Genomic DNA, 27,260 nt, shown 5'->3' with positions numbered 1-27,260 from the left:
GATCAAAAAAGGCTTGCTACATGTCTGCTGTCAGCTCTATGAGTATAAAAGTATATCAGTTGTTAGATATATTTGTAGAAATCTCACGGAGAGCCTTTAATTTTGCCATCTAATCAGACATAATGACAAACATTCCCCTAGCGTTCATGTTTTTTTTTATTATTATGATTTATATTTAGCAGATTTGAACACTCACACATAAACACAAACACACAGACACACATACATACAGTGGTGCCACACGCATGCAGGAATGCACACACTAACAGACAAGCGTGACAGATACAAGTGGCAGATAACCAACAGGCCTGTTTGTTGCTGTTAAGCCAAATAAGTGCTGCTATCTATGCTATCATAACAACCTAGAGTAAAGAACAATGGGCTATCTCAGCTCAATACGTTAGAAGATCTTACTGGTTCATAAACTGTGAAGATTTTATAGCCTGTGTAGGTGTGCACATGTCTGTTATCAGTACAAGCACAATTACTAGGTGTAATAGCTTTCCAAACTTGGGGAGTGGAGCACAATCTAGCATATTTTGTTTCTCATTAAATAAAAGTATTTGAGCTTGATCATTTCACAAAGCACAAAAAAAGCCAAAAGTGGCACGAGTGCAGTGTCACAACGAACCCCATAAACGGAGTTAATTGTAATAGATAAACTGGTAATCTTGCCCTATCCATTGCCTCCTCTACTTTCGCACCAACCATCTCCATGTCCACCTTCACTACAGCCATAAACCTTCTCTGAGGTCTACCTCTTCTCCTTCTGCCCGGCAGCTCCATCTCCAACATTCTTTGACCAATATATCCACTATTCCTCCTCAACACATGTCCAAACCATCTCAACCTGGCCTCTCTGGCTTCATCTCCAAACTGCTACACCTTCACTGTCCCTCTGATCTGCTCACTGTAAACACAGTTATTCAATGCAATACCACAACATAACCACATTATTTTGACCACATTTCTTGTGATGTTGCATTTTAAATTGCTGCTGACAGAAGGCGCAAGCATTTTTTGCAATCCATGATTTGATTAGTGAAGACCAGGAATTGCTGGCCACATGTCTGATGTTCGTTCTTTGATCTTGCCCATTCTGAACTACAACGGCCATTATAATTACTCCTGTTGTTCGATGTATTTTTAAGTATCTCAAGAGGTGGCATTCATTTTGGCACCTACTGATGCGGTTATGTTACAAGAGCATCACCTGAAAGTGCAGGTAATGCCACAAAAAAAGGACAAAATGACAAACATTTCATGTCATTATATTTAGCGGATTTTCAAAAACATGCACACAATACAATTGCAACAGCAAGAAAGACATGAGATATCAAACCGATATTAATTTGGCAGATTGCTTGGGTTACATAGCACACGTGATCATGCAGCTCAGTCAGGCTTGCAGAATGCACAACAGTTTATATTTGGTGTATCCACAACTGCTTCTACACGGTCAGGCATAGTGAGGAAGAGATGCTGGAATGGCATGCAATGCAGCCTCTATATATGCCAGAGTTCACATATGAGAGCCACAGGTGGTCATTATCATGTTAAAATATGGCACCAGGTGACCCCTGTAGATATGGTACCACCTCAGGCTCCAACACCACTGTCATGTATCACTGGCTGGTCAAATTACCAGTAATGAACATGAGGGGCGAATGGGCATGGAACCCAATGGCACGTCAAACCACAATGCCTGGGGTGGACCTATATGGCTCTGCAAAATGCATACCTCAATGAGCCTTTTGCCCAGTGCCTCCATACATGGATTCATCCATCATGTTGCAGTAAAATACAAGGGCCATACAATAAGATGCCACTCATTGATCACGTTCTCTGTTGTCTTCCTTGCTGGAGCATGCTTGGTTCCTAAAAGAACGTTAATGACGTGCTTTGAATCTGCTCTTTGCGGTCGCCTTCTCTACCAAGTCTTTGTTTTTGAAGAGCTATACAATTTATACCGATATTATTTGCAAGATGTCTGCGGCACACTTTTTTGATGTGTTTGTGCGTACAAAGTTTTTAAAAACTTGACTGTCATTGTTTACATTGGGAATTTTAGTAGTAATATTCGCTCACAACTGACCTGGCCAAGCAGAGGCTGTACTATTGCTAGCTCTCACTGTAAGCTATATGCTTCAAAACAGTGTTATACTACAGCCACTAAGTGGGTGATTAAAACAATATAAGTGGGGCCTGTGCACACAAGTCAGTAATCAAAGAACACAATGTACTTTCATGGAACTAAAGTATACTTTAGAAGTATCTGTCTGATTTCTTACCTTCATCTTTAAAACTGCATAAAAGTCTATGTTACATTTTACAGTAACACTTTACTTTAAAAAAAAAACTACCTACATAGGCTCTACCAATGCTGCACACATAACTGGCCATCCATGTGATGCAAAAGAATTCAGGACTCATCAGACCAGGTGACCTTCTTACATCAGTGCTAGGACCAGTTCTAACATATTATAGGCACTGTCAATGGTGGACAGGCGTTAGCAGCCCCATACACAGCAGGGTGAGGCTCACTGTGTGTTGGGACACATTCCTTGTGTACCGTCAACAAAAATTCCTGTGATTTGAACCCCAGTAGGCCTCCTGTCTGTTTGACCAGACGGGACGGCCTTTCGTCACCATCGATTAACTGGCACTGCATGGGTACCTGCTCCTAACTGGTTTAGAAATGCTATGTTTGAATGGAAAAATAGAAACGTCCAAATATTGTAATGTTCAATGTTCGAAACATTCAAGTAAACTTTTTACTCTGTTTTTAAATCCTGATATTTAACACATGCTAATGATTCCGGAGTCTATCTCATCATGTGCTCTCTCTCTCTCTCTCTCTCCCTCTCTCTCCCTCTGTCTTTGACCCACACAGGTACAGTAGAGAGATTAATGTGAGACAATATGGGTGTTTTAAAAGGAGAGCGTGTTCCCTGGGGAGGCCAGTGATCATATGCCTATAAAGAGTGGAGTGACTCACTCTACTGTGCTGTGAGAGTCGAGCAGTGAGTCAGCATCTTCCATCTTCACCTTTCTTTCACTCTCTCACACACACACACACACACACACACACACACACACACACACACACACACACACACACACTCAAAGATGTAAGCATATACTTTGCGGGTGATGAGTAAGCACTGATCACCGCTAAAAACCTGCCTTCAGCATAAATAATTGATGAAAAGCAAGATAACCTATGCTTGCATATGTAAAAACACACAGGATCTTATATTTTCATGCTACCTGAACTAGAGTGAGGCATCCTGAGGCATTAGAATATATCATGCCATGTTATTAGGATGTATCTAATATCTTACTCCAGTTACAAACAGGATAGTTCTGGTTCTAAAATCTGAGTCCCTGGCCTTGTTGCAAAGTACTGTTAATGCTGTTTTGTGTAACCATTGCTACTCTTGTAAACATGTTTATTCACATCCTACAGTAATCCTGTAGAGTAGGATTTTCCAGATTAAACAGTAGGAAAGCCCATTCTGATGATGTGTCTTTAAGGTGAGAGACTTTGGAAAAACTACAACTGCCTTTCGGTGGGTTTTTGGGGGGTTTTTGAAAAGTAGTTTTCTTCCTCTTAGCTGATGAAAGCAGATAGTAGAATCGAACGTTACTGTAAGGAAGCTGAATCTTATTACAGCAGTATACCTGGCAACTGTTTTGGATGTATTTATTATCTTAAAGATCAGCAGCTAGGCAAGCAGCCAGGATTGGTTGACACCACAACAGTGGCTGTATAACGTATTTCTGTAATGCGTGCTGGGTAGTGTAGTGAGAAAACATTGATGGACAAAAGCATGAAAACTATATAAAATTGTGAATTCTGTCAAACCATTAAAGCTGAGGGAAATATGGGTGCGCTGCAGCTGGACTACCATGCTAGAACAAACCAGCATGGACCAGCATAGCCAGCATGGTCACTAACAAAACCCAGATATGTTGTTTTTTGGGTGCTGGTATATTGGTGAACTAGCATGACCATGCTGGGTGACCAGCTAAACCTGCACCTGACCAGCATAAAAGGGACCAGCATGTAATTCATGATGTTCAGCAGAGGTCAGAATTTCCCGTTTAGTTCCAGTTTACCATATTACTCTAGTTTTAGGCCAGGATGCCCCTTTATGTGGTGCATAAAAACATCCCTTAACTGTGGTGAACTCTTTGTGATGTACAGTTGCTCATAGCTTTACTGAACACTGCACTGTTTATTCCGAATCAGACTGCCAACCTAATTGAAACGACAGCATTAAGAAAGACATCTACGTCCACATTCTCACACACTCCTCCTCAGATATTGACAGCAATCACGTCACCACTGATGAGCAGAGACCTTTTGATTGTGTGTGTGTGTGAGAGAGAGAATAGCTGATTTGTTAAATGCCCTCTATCACTGTCTTTACACAGACGTCCACTCAGCTGCTAAAAGGCTCCGTGATTCTGTCCAAAATCGGCCACTTAACTTAATGAATATCGAGAATTGCGACGGCTCAGCTTTGACTGCAATTGACCGTTCGTTTCCGGTAAGAGGGAATGGTGAACTGGCTCCAGTCCACACACTGTCCAAAACAAACACTCCAAAGGACGAGGTGGCCCTTTAAGAAATCCTAGACACACACACATCGCAGGATGTTTGTATTCCTATCTTCGTGAGGACGTCTTTAGTTACTGAAGCTAATACTGAGATAATACCGTGTTATGTTTACTTGTTGTATTTTGAGTTATTGACTTATTCTTTTCATTTTTTTCACCTTTCAGTTCGCCAGCACTGGCCAACATTTGTTTTTAAAAGGCAATTCCATCATTTTTTTCAACATTTCATAATTACACTTAAACAAATGCGTTCAGAATGGTTTGATGTGAAAATGCTTCATTTTAGAGACACCTGCCAGACTCGGCGTTGTTCACAGTGGTGGTGATGGGAACCAGATATCTGAACGCTTCAGAGAGTCATTGCATAAAATAGCTTATTAATAGGACGCCTGACGACGGAGACGCTAGGTTACAATACACATTAGGCTTAAAGCGTATTAAAATCCATTGATGGCGGAGGGATACATGGAGGGCATAGTAAAGCAAAACAGTCCCCTTTTTCTCCCAGGTTCACCACTTTGAGTTTCCCCTTCAAATTGCCTGGACTAACAGTCCCTGTGTTTCTGTGGCGTTCTGTGGAGGTGCTTCCTAAAGGGGTCGTCACGTAGTTCCATGTTTTGATCACGACCACACACACACACACACACACACACACACACACACACAGGCACGCGCGTGCGCACGCACACACACACACACACACACACACACACAGGCGCGCGGACTGAGGCGCACAGTCACCCTGTTGCCGTGCGCGGCGCGGGAAAGATGGAGCGCGCGTGGAGACTGCTGGTCACGGCGGTTACGCTGTTGTTCACCTCACAAACAGGTAAGACTCGGTCCTGTTTTACGAGCCTTCGCCTCTTTCTCTGGGTCCGTTTTCGCTTTTCCGAGGCGGTGAGACGCGCCGGTGAAGATGTCCGTGTGTTCCGCTGTGAGAGCGGATTAGCGGGAGGAACAGCCCGGTTGTGTTTTTCGCGGACAGATGGAACCGCGACGGTTATTTCTTTTCTTCCCCAAGCTGTTCACTCGCCGGCGTGCCAAGTTCTGAAAGGGGAACTCCACAGAATTTTAAAAAGTCCGCGAAAACCGTTGAGGCGTAAACAAAGTGCTTCAGAGTGGTTTACTGTGAAATGGTTCACATGTACAGAAACCTACAGGCTCGCACTCCGACACCGTGTTGGCGATAAGGAACCGTTTTATACATAGCCGCTTTATTTAATGTCCAAAATGTCCAGTCAGTGTTGATAATGATAATTGATAAATAGCAGTAAATCTGTCTCCTTTGGGGACTATTTTGTCCTAAATCGTTCTGAATATTATCTCAGAACCGTCTCAAGGATCATACAGTGCAGTGTGTTCGTCAGCGTTTCGTGGAACAACTTGGTCAGGGGCATTAAACTATGTGGACGTCTGGTTCCTATCACCGCCACTGTGAGCAGTTCGGACTCGGTGGTGTTTCTCAGGAGAGGTGCACATCACATCAAACTGAGGCGGAGCTCCTCTTTAAGCCCCCCGGTTTCATTCGGTCGGTCAATAATTGAGAAGTTTGTAATTGGATCCGTGACGAAGAGAAAGGAGCGCAGGCGGCTTCCCTCACAGCAGCCCTGCCTCCCACAGGTAGCAGGCTCTCCTGCCATTAACATGTGGTGTCCGAGGCGCCTCCGCCTAACAGAGAATCCACAAACACGGAGTTCATTTGCATAACCGCAGTCTAGGATCACTGCCTGACTGATTGATGATGCGGCTACAGGTGGTTGCTAGGTTACGGGGCCTCGCCGTGGGCTCGTTAACTGTAACTCTTATAAAAATAACCTTATGTAAACGTGTTTATTGAGCGCGGCGAGGCCGGCAGTGTCAGTTCTAGGACGTCTCGGAGGCTCCGGAGCTGCCCCGTGTGTCTTTGTGCTCTTTCTGCGCGAGGTTTTGTTTTCATCGCGCCCAGTGACGTCACGCCGCGGACTTTGCGGGGCCCTGTCGTAAGAGCGAGGTGTCGCCGGAAGGCCTGCGACGGTTACGCAAATCAGAGACCCAGTTCTGAAGGGGCTTCTGAGTTTTTACAAGATCCACGCGAGATGGATTGTGCTCGCAGGGAATTCTGTTGCAGGAGCCTTTCCCAGAACTCAGTGTGCCAGGCAGCCTCTGCGCAGACGTTTGGCTGGTGCTGACGAACTGACTGGATATATGCTGAATCAGCACCTTCTTCAACCGTCCAGAGGAAAACCTGTGCACTCCGTGCTGAAAAACAACAACAACAACACAGAAACCATGAAGTGTTTTTGTTGGTTCCCAGTGCTTTAGTAATGTGTTTTGGCTTTTTAATGCGTTGATTTCACAATGTAAAGGGTCCTAATGGTTTAACAGGTGCATTTGAGCTTTTCTTAATTGGATCCACAAGTGTTCACCAGGAATCTAGTGGTCTCGATTGGGCCTTTCCCTTAGGAAAACGATCAGGTTTTAATTCCAGTTGGTTCGTATGATCCTTTTTCAGCAGGGCTGCCAAGCTTCCTGCAGCTTTAAAGAGGAATTCCATTTTTCAGCATTTCTGCACGATACAACCACTGACATGTAAACCAAGTCATTCAAAGTGGTTTAATGTTTCGTGGGTTCATTTCAGAGGAGCTTACAGCCCTGTATCCCTCCACAGTGGTGGTGTGGCGGTTTATATGAGGCTTTGTTCTGATGAGGATATTATGCGATGTTCCTAATTGGTGAAATAGTGTTAAAGCTGAGAACTGAGAAAGCTGAGAAATAGTGTTAAAGCTTTCTTTTTTATCTGTTTTAGCTTGCAACGCCCTGTGTATACCATATTAACATGAATGCAGGCGTGGGGCAGCTGGATTGAGTACTGGGGGAGTACTGAAATTTGAACCTGGTGCAGCAAAGGCTCGTGTTTTTTATAAACTGTTGTATCTCCTGCTCAGTATGCTTTCCCATGTTAAATCTCAGTGACTGTGACTGTGGACACACTCGGTTACCGTGCCACATACCAACAATCTGATTGGCCGCGGCTCCGTTCATTTGCATAAAGATGAATCATAGCAAGAAAGCAGAGTGGGAAAGTGCATGAGCAGTCTGATGGGTCAGATATATGAATATCGCTGCTGTTGGAACAAAACCTTGAATCTCCAAAATGGAAATTCACAGGAAAAGGAAAAAAAATTCCAAGTCATTTTGGGCCCTTTCTGTTTGACCATTAAATTTACACACCATGTAAAGGGCAACAGGCAATTTCAATTTTTGTCAAAAACTGAAAAACAGCAAAAATAGAGACAGAAGGTTTTGTTCTGACGTTGTCATCTATTGTCATCTCACCTAATAACAGTACAGCATGACCTATGACATTTGCTTTTACTGTAAATGATCAAAAATCACGTTAAATAATTTTGCATGACGTCATTGTTCACATCATGTATATGCTGTTTAGATTTTCAGCCCCTTGGCTCTAAACGCCCCCAAAAAAGCAGTGTTTCATGCATCAGGCAACATATTCAAGACTATTTCATGCAATGACTTTTGGTAATTGAGCTTTTGAGGCATTAAAAACTTCAGACATCTGATTCCTATCATCACAACTATGAGCTGTAAACAGTTCTGACTGTTTCTCTAGACCAAAGCGTTTTATCCCCACCCACTCTGAGTGACTGTTCACATCCTAGATTTTGAAAAATCGGTGAAATTCCCCTTTACATACAGCACCCAAGCTGTGCATGATTACGCCTGTAAGGTGCAGCACTTAGAGGTTTCTGGGGTGTGCTAAAGAGTCCTGTTGTAGCTTACTCTCTATCAAAACATAAGCTCACACCCTAAAACACTACAAGTATGTCCACGATGACACTCTTTGTGAGTGTCAAAGTGGATTATTTCTAGTTAGCTGTGTAAAGATGGACTGTTTTCTTCCAGAGGTTCAGAACTACCCAGTGAAATATCCTTAGGCTGATTATTTAAATAAGTGCTAGTCTTATGCAAATGATCATTCTTTGTTCTATTTCATGTGCCAAGGAATACGTTTGCCTAACCTTTATATGAACATTCCCTTTGCACAGTCTATTATATTATTCATTTAAAACATTACACTTAATTATAGGCTACACAAACAGAACACCACCTGCTAACTAACTGCACAGATGTGTACTTTGAATGCACTTTAGAAAGATTGTAATATTGATTTTCAGTATGTCTAAGATTGCTTGGGAACATGCAAATGGATCAGAGATCTCATCTCTATATGAAATCTGCTTTCCAGGAGAAAGAAAAACGGACAAGATTGCTCAAAAAGAAGGGTGCCAATGTGCCAGTTTGGCACTATTTGGTGACACCTTGGTAACGCTGTGAACAGTGTTACCTTATGTCTGTGCTTATGTCTATTTTGTATGTTTGCACATCTGTGAATAAATCACTCACCCTTTGGAAAGCGCCACTCAGAGTCATCGTGTCTTCAACCTGCAACTTCATTCCACATACCTTTCAGTCATAACCTACCTGGTGACTTTGTGTCTCCTCACAGGGTTCGGCGAAGCGTTGTCCCACGCAGGGGGAGTAAAATAAACAATTCATAAAATTTACAAACAAATATTGTTTGTTAAAATGAGAAGTATGTTCACTGTACTTGTGTACTTACCGACAAATTTGAGCAGGGGTGCCTAAGCTTTTGCAGCTGTGTATGTAGCCATAGCCTACATAGTCCGGCAGATTAAACTTGACATTTAGAACAAATAAAATGTTCTCATCAATAAAGAAAGATTACTGGCCTGTTTTACCATATATTGTATATTTGATACTTAATACATATTTGGTTGCACATGCAGCTCATCAACACATTATGCCCTCTCTCTTGGTTAACTGAGGCAAAATTTGATCAGTTTGGAATGAGCATCTTGGCAAACATTGCAACTGCAGTTGTAAGAGTACATGAGGAGGGTTAGTTACTTTCTTAAGAAAGATTGGCAGAAACTTTTCCCAAAGGAAATGCAAAAAGTCACAAGAGGCCTTCCATTACAGTGATTTTACAATGGTTATGGTGCAACATGTCCATTTTGATTGGCTTTGACCGAGAACAAACATGCAAAAACAACACGGTTAAGATTTGGAGTGTGTGGGTTTGTCCATCCATCCACCCACCCATCGTCATCCGCTTATCCGAGTCCGGGTCGCGGGGGCAGCAGCCTAAGCAAAGAGGCCCAAGCCTCACTCTCCCCGCCAACTCCTCCAGCTATTCCAGAGGGATACTGAGGCGTTCCCAAGACAGTCGAGAGATATAATCCCTCAACGTGTCCTGGGTCTTCCCCGGGGTCTCCTCCCTGTCGGACATGTCTGGAACACCTCCCTAGGGAGGCGTCCAGAGGCCATCCTTACCAGAGGCCCGAACAACCTCAACTGGCTTCTCTCAACGTGGAGGAGCAGCGGCTCTACTCCGAGCCTCTCCCGAATCGCCAAGCTTCTCACCTTCTCACCCATCTCTAAGGGAGAGTGTTCTGAATGTTCTGAAACATCATATTAGAATGTCACCAGGACATTGAACTGTGGGATATATACCAAGCAGGGCTGTACAGTTAACTACACTGTGTACAGTTAATTAAGCCTCCAAATGTTGTCTAATGATTCCTATGTACACTATATTGCCAAAAGTATTTGCTCGTCTGCCTTCACACGCATATGAAATTGAGTAACATCCCATTCTTAATCCATAGGGTTTAATATGATTTTGGCCCACCCTTTGCAGCTATAACAGCTTTAACTATTCTGGGAAGGCTTTCCACAAGGTTTAGGAGTGTGTTCATGGGAATTTTTCACCGTTCTTCCAGAAGCGCACTTATGAGGTCAGACACTTTTATGTTCTATCGGGGTCTATCACTGACCCCGCTCCGTTATTTTACATTGCCTACCACTTCGTTGGCTGAGTTGCTGTCATTTCCAATCACTTCCACTTCCAATACCACTGACAGTTGACTGTGGAATATTTAGTAGTGAGGAAATTTCATGACTGGACTTGTTGCACAGGTGGCATCCTATCACGGTACCATGCTGGAATTCACTGAGCTCCTGAGAGCGACCCATTCTGTCACAAATGTTTCTAGAAGCAGTCTGCATGCTTAGGTGCTTGGTTTTATACACCTGAGGCCATGGAAGTGATTGGAACTCTGGAATTCAATGATTTAGGTGGGTGAGTGAATACTTTTGGCAATATAGTGTATAATTGCATTTACTGTTGGATAAGGTTGTTTCTGTTGCCAAGCTGAAACTATTATCTGGACTACAATAATACAGCACTTTTGTGTTCTTTGGGAAGTTTATAATATGTGGATTAAATGTCTGTTACAAGAGCCAAACATTTCAGTTAACATCCAGGCAGATAAAACAGCTGCACTGAATAAAATGATTGACGTATTATGAGACAGCAACCAGGTCCTGAAGATGGATCTGCCTTTCTGCTGTTTGAAGTTCCTACCACAATCTGCTGCTCTTACTCCAGATGTGTTAGCATCAAGAAAGACAGCATGTTAGATGTAGGTTGAAAGTAAACTCTGCAGGAGAAGGGTTGGTGAACCGTAGAATGCTCTACATCCCTAGCTGAGTTTATTCATCGCCCAGCCTGGGACAGTCACACTGTTTGGCTGACACACATTGGGTGGCTTCAAATGCAAGTACATTTTTGGTTGTTGCGTTCCGCTGTGGTCGTAAAGCTTTTAGGTTTGTAGAGAGGGTGGGCTAAGCATGACTGGACCATAGCATGTGAGTTTTGGAGCTGAACTGGGCAAATCTGAATGGAGATCCATAAAAATCTAAGCTACTGGTACTTGTCTAAGCCAGTTGTTACTCTTGACGTTCTAATCCTCTACATGACCCATTGTTTTAATTTACATTCAAGTAGATGTTTTGCTGGACCTGCTGAAAATTTGGGACTGTCTTGTGAAGGCTCTGCTTTTATATTACATAATGCAAAACGGAACGATCCACCGACACCACTTGGTCACATCATCAAAAAGGAGTTGCCACACAACATTTAATAGAGAAAACACAGTTGAAGTGAATGATAATCAATCAAAACACTGATTTGAATGATGTAATATGTGGCAGGCAAGACACTGTCTGTAATTAAATGCTGTCATTCAAGCTAAAAACTGTTAATGAAAGCAGGGGCACACCTTGCTTTCAGTTTACACCCACTTAAACAAATACAGCTGAGTAAATAGCATATTTTATACGTTATTACAAATGTAGTCTGCAGTTTTCAACTGTATTTGAAGGATCCTTCTGTTGCAAGAGCCTTGGGTGATGTAGTGGTGTAGACATGATGCCCAGCTAAGCTGGTATTACACAGAACTGAGGACAGCGATGATTTGGAGGAAAGATGTTGATTCATTCTGAAAATTGTAGCAGCATAAGATGTCTCTATTTTAGTCTCATTTTAAGCCTCTGTGCAACAATAAATAGCATATCTGATATTTTTTTTCCCAGACATACTCAATATGGTTCCTTTATTTCCATAGCAAAATAGAAATGCCCAGCAGCAGCAGCGAGCAGTGAGATGTAGTAATAGATGCATAGCATAAGGTTGTTGTTGCTTCTGCTACCAAGACAAATTTGATGGTGTGCAACAATATAGCATTTTTGTGTTTCTGGGGGATTTTGCATGGGTTGTATGAGTGATATTAGGCTGATACATTTCTTATACAAACGCCTTTCCAATAGGATTTCACTTAATATCCAGGCAGACATTTTGCTGATGAAATGAGTGAGACAGCAGAGGTGCCATTTAGGAAACAGCAGTGCTTAATGGGAAAGGGCCTTAGGAACCAGGCTTTTTAACCGTTGTGTACGAGGTCTTTGTACCACAGCACTCACTTGGGATCAAACCTCCAATTGCTCGATTACTTAGCCGGAGCTCTAAGCCCAGAGCTACCTACATTAGACAGAGGAAAATGCTGAGTAATGCCTTTTCTGATCAAGGCTGGTACAGCCAGCATTTTAAAAGTCATAGTTTATCATGTAACATTTCAAAGACCTCTAACCTTCCACTCTCACCGTATGTCTGAGTGAAAGTGCTCAGCTAACTCAGACGCCTAGGTGCATCAGATAATAAGTATGGTTACAATATAAAAGGAAATTACATTATAATTCCATTTCAGGTTGTCTTCAGTGTCTTACTGTATCCACTTGGCTTCTTTCAGCGCCCAGAATTGGGTGATCATTCAGGCTCTGCTTGTTCTGTTTTGTTGTGGTCTTAAATATGTTAGGTTCATGCTGAGGCTGGGGTAACTTGGTGAATAGATATGTTATCACCATTACGACTAAACTACTAAACTCAGCAGAGTCATATATCTATCTACATCTGGCATAGTAGTTGGAATTTGGCAACTAGGGCTGGCTACCAAATTTCAATGCTTTAGACAAATGATATATAATTCAATATCAAATTATAATGTCTGAGTAAACAGACTAATCAGTATCAGTGAGCCACTGAGCATGCTTATTCCAAATTCTAGACTGCTGATTGGCTGTCTAGAATTACATTCAGTATGCATACTAACCCCTGAATGCTTATTATTACACTAATGCTTATTATTCAGTGCAGGGACTTAAGGGCAAACTGGCTGAGCTATTCATAGGTTAGGAAGTGTGTGATAAAACTAGCTACTTCAGGGGTTAATAGCCCCAGCGCTTCTGTGTTCAGTAAACTTACTTCAAGCTCTTCACTCTCAAGCCCCACCAGCTTGTTTATTGGGGCAGACCCAAAAAATTGGAACAGACTAATATTTGTTCATTTATGTGGAATTTGTGTATTTCTCTGTTTCTATTCAGAAACTTGGCCTTTTTTAGGCCACAACAATAGCCTGAACTACAATACATTACAAAGCAAAGGCCCTTAAATTACAGCTACTGTAATCTCTGCAGAAAACTTCAAGATCAGACAGTTGATCAATTTGATATTTAAGATTCAATATTTCAAATTGACAAAAAACCATAAACCTTCACTCTGAAGGCCAGAACTGAAGTGCTATACACAGTAAAAACTGTGCTTAAAATAAAGGGTCAAAACAAGTTGGAACAGTTGAGAGTGTGTCTGTTTGTAAGAAGTTTATGAGTACGTTAGACAGTGAGATAGTTAATCCAGCTGGAGTTTTAGTAAGTTTCAAAAGAATATGATCTTTGACTTGCTAGAACTTTGGTTAGATTAGCTGTCGGCTAGTCTTGCCTTTGTTCCTCCAAGCTGTGCTCATGACTAGAAGACAAGGTGACAGTGTAAATTCATGACCATACCCACAATGCAATGCCCTCAAACCACAATACTGCACATGATTGTAGAAAAACTGCAAGGTAAAACCACATGTGAGGCTTGTTTTTCCTCTGGCTGAAATTTTGCATCTTAAGTCTCAAGTCATGAGTCACTGAAGCGCAGGCTAAATTGAAGTGTCAGGGCAGTTGAGTATGAGTTCATGTCAAGTCGTGAGTCAGAGCTGGTTAACTCAGTTGAGCGTCTGAGTCAAGTACGGTGTTAGTTAGCTGCGAGTCCCAGTCAAGAAGCAAGTCAATTAAATGCGACTCCAAGTTGCGAGTCAGTCAAGGTGAATTGTGAGTCAGTTAACTATGAATCTATGTCACAAGTCACTTAAGTACAGGTTTGAGTCAAGTAGGCTGTTAGATAAGAGTGAGTCTGAGGTGAGTAGCAAGTCACTTTAGTGAAGTCAAGAAGCGAGTCAGTTAAATGTGAGTCCAAGTGAGGAGTCAGTGAAATGCAAGTCAAGTATTGCTTTGCAGTTTATGTAAGGGGTCATAGTTTTGATGGACAGACATTCTAGCAAAGCCAGTGTGAACTGAAACTGAAAAAACATTGATTAAACTAAAGAGTACCTCTTCACTTAGATGACCAATAAACAAGTTTTTAAGTGTGATTTTAAGTACTTCTTTAGAAATACCAATGCGTATTTGAAGCCTCTAAAATTCTGTACATGCAGCAGGGTCACCCTGTTCATAAAGTTTAAATGCAGGTATGCTCTTATATGCGTGATTCCTCTGATAAGATTGTTGGTGCTTCTGCTGCCAGTATGCAACAACACAGCAGTTTTGCGCTTCTCAGGCATTTTATATACGTGATAGACTGATTAATTTTCTGTTCAAAAAGACTTTCATAAGTCCAGTATTTCAGTTCATATTCAGCCGAATGTTCTGCTGGATATGACTGATCGAAGGTGTCCTGAGACAGCAGAACTGTACCACTTAGGAAACTGTGGTACTTCCTGGAAAAGACCTTTAGGAACCAGGCTTTTTGAGCTTGTTGTGCAAGGTCTGTGACCCACAGTACACACTTGGGATCAGACATGCAATTGTTTGCCTGCTAAGCAGAAATGCTGACCACAGAGAGTGGAATAAAGCTGGGTGGCCAATGCTCTGAAAGAAATAAATTGCCCTTGTACATACAAGGAAGTTGTATTTGCAAGTGGGACAGTGCATTCTAGACAATATAGGAGTTTATCAGATGTGATGTGCAGTAAAGTTGTCTTAAGCACCTGAGAAAATTATAGTTCAAAAGCTGTTTAACTGTGTTGTAAGTGTATTTGTTCATAACAACAATATTAGAATGCAAACAAAAACCATGAAAATAATATGTGATTTAGTGATTATACGGTTGGTATAGTGTAGTGGGTAACATCTCTGCCTTCTATGCCATAGACTGGGGTTCAATCCCTGTCTGGGTAAACACCCTACACTATACCAATAAGAGTCCTTGGGCAAGACTCCTAACACTGCCTTCGCCTACCTGTGTAAAATGATCCAATTGTAAGTCACTCTGGATAAGAGCGTCTGCCAAATGCCATAAACGTAGTCAGTGTGTTCGTTTAACCATTTCCAAACATCTCCTTGAGGATGTCCAGTATTGTAGTTATCCACTACCTGATTTGGCTAATCAAAGATGAAATCTGGAACCTAACACCGGTTCTTCTAATCTTCTCTGTCGGTGAAAAATGCTAAATGTGGTGGCAGATATGAGAAGTATTTGCCTGAGGTGCTTCTATGTGATGGGTGCTTTTTAAAATAGGAGAGATAAAGCAAGATTCATATACTTCCATACTTTCTTTTTCCATGTGGTGCGCACATCTTTCAACAAGAAGCTGAGCGTTTGTGAAGTTTGATTTACTTGATAATCATTATGCACAGTACTGGTCAACAACGTCAGAGACCACCCATTGTTAATGTAATTGCTTGTGAGAATATACTTATTCAGTGATGTTGAGGTCTGGACTCTGGGGTGGTCTACCAGGTCTTGCTAGGAGTGCTTGTTAGGACTCTCATTTTTTGTATATCTTTTAATAATTTTTGGACTCCAGTTTTGGAAACTCCTGTTTTTTCACTTGTTTTCTTTGTCTTTTCCCTTCCTTATGCAAGTGGATTATCTTACATCTAATTGAGCTGAGCAAAACTGTAACTTATGGCCGTTTTGAAAGTAAAGAAAGCGAACAGACCTAGCATAATCTGAATGATGCATTTTCTGTTCCAGGCTTGTCCAAACCAATCATCACACCTGACAGTCCTCATCTGGTAATTCTGAAGGGTGGGCAGCTAGAGCTGCGCTGTCATGATGATGTGGGCACAGGTATAGTGCGATGGCAGCGGGAGAAGGACAAGAGGATCGAGGGAGACAGAGAGGAAGATGGGGCCATCATTATCAGCCTCGCCTCCACGCAGCCACAGCACATGGGCCGCTACACTTGTGAAAACACTCAAACAGGAGAGAAGAGTTCCATCCACGTTTATGTGAAAGGTGTGTGTATATTTGCATAACGTTCTCTTAAAGACATCAGTATGTGTGGGAGAATGTGTACATTTGTTTCTTACTGTTCTATTTCCCACACTTGGCTCCTGGAACAAGATTAAATTCTGAATAGGTCCCTAAAGCTAGTGTGAAGGAATAACTGTTGACTAAAGGTTTAAACATCACCTCAGAGTAGACTTTTGTTTTTCTTGGCGGCTGTGTTTAATTTAGTTCTGATACTGTTTAAAGTGATTCAGAAAGGAGGTATGCAAATACTGTGGCTATGAACTGCTTTTCATATTTGACCTGTAACTGTCATGTGTATTTGTAGTGTTTGGTACAATCTGTGACTGATTTTCTGCCTTTGTCACACACATGCTGAGATTTAAAGGACCCGTACCATGGAAAACTTCAGTTTTCTGAACTCATCATTCCTGTAAAAGAAGAGTTTAATGTATTATGTAATAGTGTAAAAGGTGCTGGGCTCAATGGCTGAAAACCAATCCAGACTATTATCCACCAAAATTTACTGCGGATAGTATGCCTTCCAGTAGGTAGTGTTCCACCAAACCCAGATTTGTCTACCCAGAGGATAGATGATTTTTAGGTGTTTGAGTATATATAGTGTATGTAAACCCTGCTATAAAAACAGATGTCATGAAAATGAAGACATTTATTATGTTTATTTTCACATTATATTTACTGCATAAAAATGACAAAAAATGTGTCAATTTATTACATAAAACCATGAAAACACTATGTGGATCTTCAGGGGGAAAAAAACTAGAAGACAAGAAAAATGGAGAATACATGTTTTGGGACCATGAGCCACATTTACAATGCACATTTACATTTACGTTTATAGCATTCAGTAGACACTCTTATCCAGAGCAACTTACAAAAACTGCTTTGTCTATCTAGAGAAAGTATCTTTGCTAGTTACAAATAGGTTAGTGAGAAAGCCGGTCCTGAGCTCAGATACTGCTAGAAACAAACAGTCACTGTAGATACCTAAAGAAAAAGGAACAGTGTTGAACACAGAGCAGTGCAACACAGTACAATACAATACATTACAATGAATACGGTCTGTAGCTGTTGACATCAGAGGTGTCAAGCATGGGATGGCAGGTTAAACTCACCCAAAAGTGTGAGTGGGGTTCCATTGATGGGGAAGAGACTCAGAAGAATGTCTAGGTCATCAATGAAGTAGCCTAGAGGAGAGGCAGGACGATAAAGGACAATGATGTGAAGTTTAGTGGGGAAAGATACAGTGACAGCATGGTAATCAAAGGAGGAAATTGAAAGATGAGAAGAAGCAAGTGGAGTGAAACGCCACTTTCTGGATAAAAGCAAACCTGTGCCACCACCCCTGCCGGACTGTCTCGGAGAATGAGAGAAGTGAAAGGCAGAGGACAAGGCTGCTGGAGTCGCCAAGTACATGGGAGTGATCCTGGTCTCTGTCAATGCCAGACAGTGAATGAAAGCATGTAAGGGCTAAAATGCAGTCTGCTTTCTGCACAGCGGATTGGCAATTCCAAAGTCCACCTGCTTCCCTGGTCTGAGATTTGATGACCGTGGTGGATAGGTAAGGTCAATGGAATTACGAGTCCTGAGACGATGAATGGTTCTACACAGTCTGTGGGATGAGTAAACAGGTATTGTAAAGCACATAATGGACACAACACTAGAGTAATTTGGACATACAGAGGTAATGAAGAATAACAAAGTGATACTTAGTCTCCTCAAAGGTTTACTGTAAGGTTAAGAGCAAATAAACTTATTTTGTCAATAATGAACAAGGATTAACTGCCTGTTTTACCATTTACATGCCATCAGGTACTGCTGAACCTTTCTCTCATTTGCAAATGCCTTTAGGGATTCATAAGAAAACACAGTCCTGCCAAAAAATAACACCCAAACTAGTCTTGACGTTACATTTGCAGATAAGAAGCTTGTGGTGCCAGTTATCTGTTCTATAATATTTTCAAAAATGTTTGTTTTGTAATGCTTTTCATGGCTTTTACTACAGCTTCTTTCAGTTTTTGTTTGTTTTTGGGTGTTTCTCCTGTCATTTTCTCTCTGAAGTTCCTCTTGATTAGATTGGATGCACTGTAGATATCTGTATTCATTCAACTGCTACTATCATGGGTTACATCATCAATAAAGATTAGTGAACATGTTCCAGAGGCAGCCATGCAAGCCCAAGCCATGATAGTATGTCCACCATACTTGTATGTTTGGGATCATGAGCAGATTCTTTCTTTTTCTACACTTTGGCCTTTCCATTTCTTTGGTAGAGGTTAATCTTTGTCTAATCAGTTCATCAAACTCTTCTAGACCTTTTGTGCCTCATCTCTATATTTCTTTGCAAATTCCAATCTGGTCTTATTTTGGGTTTGTCTTCACAGCTCGCATAATGTTTCTGTCATCAACTACTGCTGTTTTCCTTAACCAACCTATTTGCTGTTTGATTGTTAGTATACCAGTGGTTCTTTCATTTTCAAAAGCAAGTTGTACTGGATATATCCAATGACTGTGCAGTGGCTCTGACAAACTGTCCTGCTTTTATGAGCTTCAGATGATTTTTTTGCTTCTTTTACTAGATATTCCACATTCAGCTGTCAGTGATATTATAACAAAGTGGAAGCGATTGGGAAGGACAGCAACTCAGTGGTAGGCCATGTAAAATGAGCGGGGTCAGCAGAAGCTGAGGCACATGGTGCACAGAGGTTGCCAACTTTCTGCAGACTCAATCGCTACAGACCTCCAAACTTCATGTGACCTTCAAATTAGTTCAAGAACAGCATAGAGAGCTTCATGGAGTTTCCAAGGATAAGCAGCTGCATCCACGCCTTACATCACCAAGCACGATGCAAAGTGCAGAATGCAGTGGGGTAAAGCGCCGCCACTGGACTCTAGAGCAGTGGAGATGTGTTCTCTGGAGTCTGGCAATCCAGTGGACGAGTCTGGGTTTGGCGGTTGCCAGGAGAACGGTACTTGTCTGACTGCATTGTGCTGACTGTAAAGTTTGGTGGAGGGGGGATTATGGTGTGGAGTTGTTTTTCAGGAGTTGGGCTCGGCCCCTTAGTTCCAGTGAAAGCAACTCTTAATGCTTCAGCACCAAGAGATTTCGGACAATTTCCCAACTTTGTGGGAACAGTTAGGAGACGGCCCCTTACTGTTCCAACATGACTGCACACTAGTGCACAAAGCAAGGTCCATAAAGACATGGATGAGCGAGTTTTATGTGGAAGAACTTGACTTGCCTGCACCTGTCCGAGTCTGAGTCCTGACCTCAATCCGATAGAACACCTTTGAGATTAATTAGAGCAGAGACTCTGAGCCAGGCCTTCTCATCCAACATCAGTGTCTGATCTTACAAATGTGCTTCTTAAACCTTGTGGAAAGCCTTCCCAGAAGAGTTGAAGCTGTTATAGCTGCAAAGTGTGGCCCGACATCATATTAAACCCTATGGATTAAGAATGGGATGTCACTCAATTTCATATGCGTGTGAAGCCAGACGACTGAATATTTTTGGAAATATAGTGTATATTGTGGGTTTATACAAAAGATGCCATATTTTATATTCATCATATCTAGATTTAAATATCAGCACATAAAAGGTGAAATTCAGGTCTGTCATTATTCAACAGTAATGTCTGAAATGTTCTTAAAGATCTCTGTCCAGTAACTATATAGAAATGGTTTTGTGAAGACTTGGGAGTCCTCGGAATGGCTGACCATTCAAATACTAGGTACTATGAAGTCACTGATTAATCAAGATTAATCCTCAGTTTGCATCTCTTCATTAGCTGTTACACAGCTATTACACTACAGTAGCAGTTACTATTACACTGTTTTAAAGTTCTGTGCAACTCTTTGCATCTCCGTCTTTTTCCCACACCTTTGTCGACTACTCATGTCTCTCTCATTTCACCTACTTATTCCTCTCTCTGCTTTTCCTCTTTCCCTCACCATCAGATCTGGAGAATGTGTTTGTTCGCTCCATGGTGAACAATTTGCTGGTGAGAGAGGGGAAGGACTGCACTCTGTCGTGTCTGGTGACGGATCCAGCAGTGACTGATCTCTCATTAGCCACTTGCTCTGGTGCCCCCCTGCCAGCTGACCTCTCCTACAGCACCAATCCTCAAAGAGGCATCACCATTCACAATGTGTCCAAGGCTTTCGAGGGATGTTATGTTTGCACTGGTGTCATGAGCGGGGTCACCATGAAGTCGATCCAGTACAACGTGGACGTGCGCCTAGGTATGTGAATAGACTAATCACAATCCCTGCATTGGAAAATCAGTAGTACGGATGGTCCTATAGAGACTGGAATTTTGATACTTCCAAACCGGATGTTTCCAATGTAGAAATAGATCAAAATACCAACACAGTGTTTTTTTAACCATTCAATTTAAAATGGTTACTTTCGTAAACCTTATATTTCCCTTATATAAGTACTGGAGTTACAGAAGAAGGAAAAATGTTCTTCACCTTAAATGTACCTTAATATGAGAAGATTGTATTCAAAGTATTAATTTGGACCATTACTATTACATAATTAAATCATCACACAGTGTAAATGATAACTAACATTTTTCAAAAATAAATGTGATATGACAGCAACAATATATTTACAGAATATCAGGGTGCATGTTACCTTAAAAGTACATTTTTATGTAGTAGATTAAATTTTATTTGGAGAAATTTGTCCATGTAAATGTAGCGCACTGCATTAGCATGGCTTCATTTTGAATGTACAACAATGCCTTGCTATCGCTCTTGTTAACTGTTTAGCTTGGCCAGAATAAAAGGGAAGCTTGCTTAAGCAGAACCGTTCAGAATTTCAAATGAGCCTGGGATGTCTTAATTAGGGAAACACTTTGACCTGGTTAGTATGTCATAAAAACTACACTGATGAAGTGCCATGTAGGGTTTACAATAGTATTGTAAGTTATGATAGCAGGAGGATATACATGTCATCTCTTCAGCAATACATTTACCATCAACGCTTCCATTCTGAGGATGGGTTCTGGCTGGTTTTGGGTTTCAAGTTTACCAGTAACATACAGGCCTGGTTAAGTTGGGTCCTAAAGTCACTGGTAAATGTTGGGTTCAGGCCAGTTGTTAACCATGACTACTGAAGCTAGGTTTTCAGGCCATGAATGTCAAAAACAAGGAAAAAACACCTCTACAATAATGCTAATTCCTGCTAGCTATTTTTTTGCACCAAACTAGCAGTGATTTACATTAAGACTTTTGGGCCTTCTAGGTTAAATATGGACATTTGAAGTTTGTTAAACACATTCTGTGTTTCATTTGAAAATTTGCAAGAGGCATATTAACATATATTTTACCTTATAGCACTTTTACAGTGATTCCTTTAGAGCACTGACATGGAGCTACTGCTGTTTTCCATTTCTAATAGCTGATTGAAACATATTGGTCAGGCTACCAATTCACAGCCAGTGAAGGCCTAGAGCTACAGTATGTCTTATTCACTACTCTGGTCCCATCCGTTGGAAATAAATACATGATTGGTTGACTCCACTGTCAGTTCCTAAGTATGTTAGTGGTTCCTGAAGGCCTAATGAATGGAAGAGTTAGCTTGACCGTATCTACTTAAATATCTCAGAGGGGAAAAGTGATTGTATAATTTTCTGTTATCCTTTTAACTGTTTGTTTTCCCATTAAGACTTAACAATGAAGTAAGAGCATTATTACATCACTCGCAGAGTTTAAATACAACAAGCATGATGGCTACATTCAACAACAAAAGAACTAAAAATTACAGAAATTTCACAGAAATCAATCACGATCCTGAGGGTTATCCACTGGTACAGACCTCTAGTGAACACTACCTTTCGTAGATATTTAATAGTTTGTTTTCAGACACCACTACAAAATAACAGACTCCAGAAATAGTGCACTAAATAATGAATGATAGTAGTTCTGGACACAGCCAGAGAGATAAAGCCTGTCAGACATTCTTTCAGGCCTTTAATGCTTCAGGGACATCACATTAGTCACTTAATTCAGTGAGATATATTGGAGTGTTGGAGTAGTATATTAAATTACATAAACTATCTCTGTCAATTATTAATTAGATTTGCTGTATTGGTTATGTCTGCGTATGTGTGTAGTTCCAGACTCAGTACCAGTGATCGCTCTGTCCATGCCAGAGAAAGTGATACTGATCCAGGATCAGGAGCTTCAGGTCATCTGCAGCACCACTAACATCAACCATGACTTGCATGTGACTTGGAACTTACCTCCAGAGGGGGTGAGACACACACACACACACTCACATGACACATGAAACAAATGGTCAGTTTTTGAGTACAGGAAAACTGTTGTCTGGATATTCTTGGTCAGGGGACTATTCTCAATGTAGCCATGGTAATGAGTGTGTTAAAAAGCAAAACTGCTGTACTGAGAAAGGTCCACCACCCATACATAATAGCTGGTCAGCAATGGCCCTGTACATTGTTTGACAGGGTAGTATTGAAGGTGTTTCTGAAGGTGTTGAAATGCCCAATGACTACTGATACAAGGTAGGTGTACATAGTAAAATTCCAATTCCAAATTTAAAAGTATCCAGGCACATGTTTGTCCAGTGTTTCTTCCCAAAATCAAGAATAGTAATCAAGAGTTTCCTGCAATATCAGTTTACGCTTCTGTTTACTCTTGCTCTACTCTCTGGAAAGTCTCTGGGAAGACTTTCCACTAGATGATGCCACATTGCTGTGAGGATTTGATTGCATTTAGTCACAAGAGCATTAGTGAGGTCAAGAACTGATGTTGGATGATGAGTTCTGGGTCACAAATGCCACTCCAACTCATCTCAAAGTTCCATTACTACAAAGGATGCAGTGCCATTGCTCCTCAGCCCAATGCTAAGGAGTTTCACACCTCTTTAGCTGACATTTAACATTGCACATTGCATTTTAGGCCTGTGTGCAGAAAATAACTTCATCCATCAGAGATGGAAAACTTTGTTTTTATTCTGTTTGTGTCACATTTTGAGCAGCAAAGATGAATACATTTCAAGCTTCAGTCATCCACTGATAAAATAAATCAGTAGTAAGCTCTTAATGTTCTGTATTCTGATCTGAATGTGTGCAAACGCTCACTCAGACACTAACGCAGTGCAATACAAGGCAGTGTAAGGCTTCTTTTATACACTGAAAGAAAACTCAGTAGTACACGCAACCACTATGCCGTGTGGACATGCATGTGACCTAACTATTGTTGGGGCAGATTTCTCTGTCTCTGAATATAAGGTAGGATTAAAGTCCATAAATTAGAAGGGTTGTCTGGATGCTTTTAAACATATACAATGGCTTACCTGACTTGTCATTGTAACCTCCTGATGTTTTCTTATTCAGAAGGCAATGATGTCCCACAACTCCCAGATCTTGCCTGGTTCCCATATTTACAAGCGCACAGCCATACTGTGGATTAGCGGTGTGAAGACAACTGACTCAGGAGTCTATATCTGCGAGGCCCGAAATGAGAGAGGTGTCTCTACAGCTGCCGTTAACCTTAATGTGTATGGTAAGTGACAGGACTTCATGCATATCATACAGTGCTTTCTTCTACCACTCATACTAGCAGCAAAATACATCCAAGTGCAAAAGTCAAATTTGCACACTTTTGCACAGTAGTTAAGACCGGTCTCCACCAGAGTGACCACAGAGCAGGTATGCACAACTCATGTTCATAGAGGGTTCTTGTCCAGCACAGTTTGGTGATTTCCCTTCTCAAAGAAACCTGAAACTCACCTGACAATTGAGGCTGTGTTTGAGTAGGTCAACTACGAAACTGTGCTGGACAGCAGCCCTCAAGGACCGCATCTGTACACCCCTGCCATAAAGTTGTCATAGAGTAGACTAAACCCAGAATCACGTAAATATTTTGATACTGTAATTAAATAGTGTCTTAAGTAAAAGAACTTTAAAAAAAAAATGTAAATAGTAGATGTACAAATGTAGCAGGTTCTAGTAACCCATATAACTTCTTAATGTAGGAATTCTGGTCAAAGCTGGTTTGTGCTTGTCTAGTGCTGGTTTAGCCAGTTACCCAACATGGTTGTGCTAGCTGCCCAGAATACTAATATGTAGTAATACACCATACAGCATATTAACTATATTGCTGTTGACCAGCACACCAGCATTCAGGCCACAATGTATGCTGGTTTTGCTGGAGATCAGGCATGCTGGTTTTTGTCATAATGTTACATAAAATAGTAAAGCTTATAAATGAAACAGTATGTGGCACAACTTTGCTACATGCATTTGTCCATTTTGATAGATAATAGTCTCACACTGTCAACAACCATTTAAACACAGTGCTAACTAGTGGCTCAAAGTTCCAGCATTCCACTATTGATGTGACTTTGGCTCAATCCCATTTCTTCATTTTACCCCTACCCTTTGTTTTCGAGTGTCTACCTAAGTGGTTGAAATCTTGCCCTACGGAATAGGACAACCCTCAAATACAAAGATAAAAAAGCAGTGCTATGTAGGCAACCTGGCCCGTCTTCAGTGATAGCAAAGAAGGGAGAAGTTAAGCAACCTCACTGCTGGGCATATGCCTTCAAAGAGGGGGTATACAATTATTTATTATCACCCACTCCTTATTCTTTAGTGATGCGAAGCTAAAGTCAGCTATTCGCCAGCTTCTTGTTTGAATGTTCCCATTCCATCTTAAATGATGCAGCAGTCACATTCTGGCACTTCAGGCGTCAGAACTATTTGATTATTTAAGCTGGAATGGGAAAGTTAGCGAGCTAGCTACCAAGACATTAGCATGCTGTTAGCAATTTTTTGTGTTTGTTATGAAGACAACCATGATACATTAAAACGACATTAAACTGAGCTAAAATAATGGTCATCGTAATTTTTAAGGGAGAAAATTCTCACATTTGTGGGTTTCATTTGAATAACCTCTGAATAACCTCCGTTTGGAGGGCCTTATAGCCCTAACACTTCACCCTGCCCCTCTATCTCAACAAAAATTGGGACACCCTAACAATACATGTGCACGCTCAAAACAGAGGGCTAAGGGCTGAGTGGTAGGGGCAAGGGGTGAAATGGGATTGGGCCTTTGTATGTATGTCCTTTCCCAGCCTTTTATTCAGCTGAATGTCGGAATGCGTGTGTGTTACAGAGCGCGGCTTCATTAATGTAACAGAAGAGGAGGATAGGGCTGTGGAGGTGAGAGAAGGCGAGAGTCTTACACTGCGTGTGGAAATGACCTCCTACCCCAAACTCAGCACTGCCTATTGGACCTATAACAACCAGCAGCTCAAAAACACATCAGAGCATGTCATCACACTACACAACAATGAATACAGGTATTTCAGACAGACAGACAGTCATTCTTTCTTTTAATAAATAAGTAAGTGACACTTTTTAATCCCACAAACGGGGAAATTTCAACTCTGCATGTAACCCATCCGTGAAGTGAAACACCACATACACACTAGGGGGCAGTGAGCACACTTGCCTGGAACGGTGGGCAGCCCTATCCACGGTGCCCGGGGAACAATAGGGGGTTAGGTGTCTTGCTCAATGACTCATGGACTGTCAGCACTGGGGATCGAACTGGCAACCTTCCGGTCACATGGCCAGTTCTCTAACCTCCAGCCCTACATGTTAAGTTCTTGATTATACCATGTACCTTCTGTCTTTCTTACTGAAGTTATGAGTGTTTCAACCTAGACAGCATTTTGAATGAGGCAACAACACAGGACAGGCAATCAGAATGAAGGTCATTCACACATATTAAAGGGCTTTTTTAGAAAAACAGTAGGAACAGTAACAACACCATTTTATTTCATAACTGCATTGGTTTTATTTCAAGGGATAAAGAGATAATAGAAAATGGCCATGTAAAAATGTAATTATGACTTATAATTATACAAGATTTCTGTACAGGACTTCACTGAATGTGTTCCAAATGTTTGTAGGTACATCAGTGAGCTGAAACTGGTTCGCGTTCATGGCTCAGAGGGTGGGATCTACATTTTCTCAGCCAATCACAGTTATGCATCTGTCAACGAGCCATTTATCGTCCGTGTCATCTGTAAGTTGTCTTTTTCTCTCCTTTCCTTTCCTTTCTTCCTTCTCTGTCGTCTTTTTCGGTGTTCATAATATCAAGAGGGCCTGATGTAACAAGACTTTTCTGCAAGTTTTAGGTGCAGATGAGTTGCATTCATGCATGTTCTGTATAGAACAGCACAAGGTGCTTGTCTCCCTCGTATATGGACTATTCTAGTGAATTAGTTTAAACTGCATTCCCAGGAAGAAAAACAGAACAATTGAGTAATCAGACCTCAGATATTTACAAGGATTATGTTAGGATCTCTTTAATCGCAGTACACTTGATTATGTTATGATGTTAAGGCATTAATTAAGATAGCAATAAGCTAAATATATACAAAATCATAATTGAAAGGGTAATGATTTAATATTTATTATGAATTTAATTTTTAAAAATCAAATTTCAATTTGAAGTTTCACATCTTCATGTCTCAAATCTTCATGTCTTCAAATCTCATTATTTTAAAGGAAATGTGTTCCAAAGCTTGAAACATCAATATTTGTCACAAACGAAACATATCTTTTCTGTAATTAAATAACATTTTATGTGTTTTAATGAAAAGTATTATAACTAGCAAACACAGCTTTGAGCACAACTGTTCAAAGCTGTGTTTGCTAGTCATGTACAGGCTAGCATTTTTAACTGAAAGGTAGCTAAAGTTTCATTGGTGTTAAGATGTTTTGGTTGTGACAAAATGATCTATTTTACTAAAATCATCATGATTATTAAGATATTGAAATACTCAAAAAAGGAGAAATTTAGTCTAAAGTCT

The 27,260-nt window shown here is 41.1% G+C and overlaps 1 protein-coding gene across 1 annotated transcript in view; it reads left to right on the top strand.

The window, feature by feature from the left end:
• Nucleotides 1-5,224: 5,224 nt before the first annotated feature.
• Nucleotides 5,225-27,260, top strand: part of kitb (KIT proto-oncogene, receptor tyrosine kinase b) — a 49,337-nt gene continuing 27,301 nt past the window's right edge. Inside the window, exons 1-7 of the mRNA XM_017709437.2 lie at nt 5,225-5,455; nt 16,124-16,387; nt 20,360-20,644; nt 22,525-22,664; nt 23,770-23,938; nt 25,553-25,739; nt 26,355-26,470. Of these exons, the coding sequence (XP_017564926.1) occupies nt 5,395-5,455; nt 16,124-16,387; nt 20,360-20,644; nt 22,525-22,664; nt 23,770-23,938; nt 25,553-25,739; nt 26,355-26,470 (1,222 nt within the window). The 5' untranslated portion in view covers nt 5,225-5,394. The remainder of the gene's footprint in view (nt 5,456-16,123; nt 16,388-20,359; nt 20,645-22,524; nt 22,665-23,769; nt 23,939-25,552; nt 25,740-26,354; nt 26,471-27,260) is intronic.

Source organism: Pygocentrus nattereri, chromosome 22 (genome assembly GCF_015220715.1).
Source record: "Pygocentrus nattereri isolate fPygNat1 chromosome 22, fPygNat1.pri, whole genome shotgun sequence".
NCBI lineage: Eukaryota > Metazoa > Chordata > Actinopteri > Characiformes > Serrasalmidae > Pygocentrus > Pygocentrus nattereri.
Note: the sequence above shows the minus strand (reverse complement) of the source record. Positions and strands in the feature narration are given on the sequence as shown.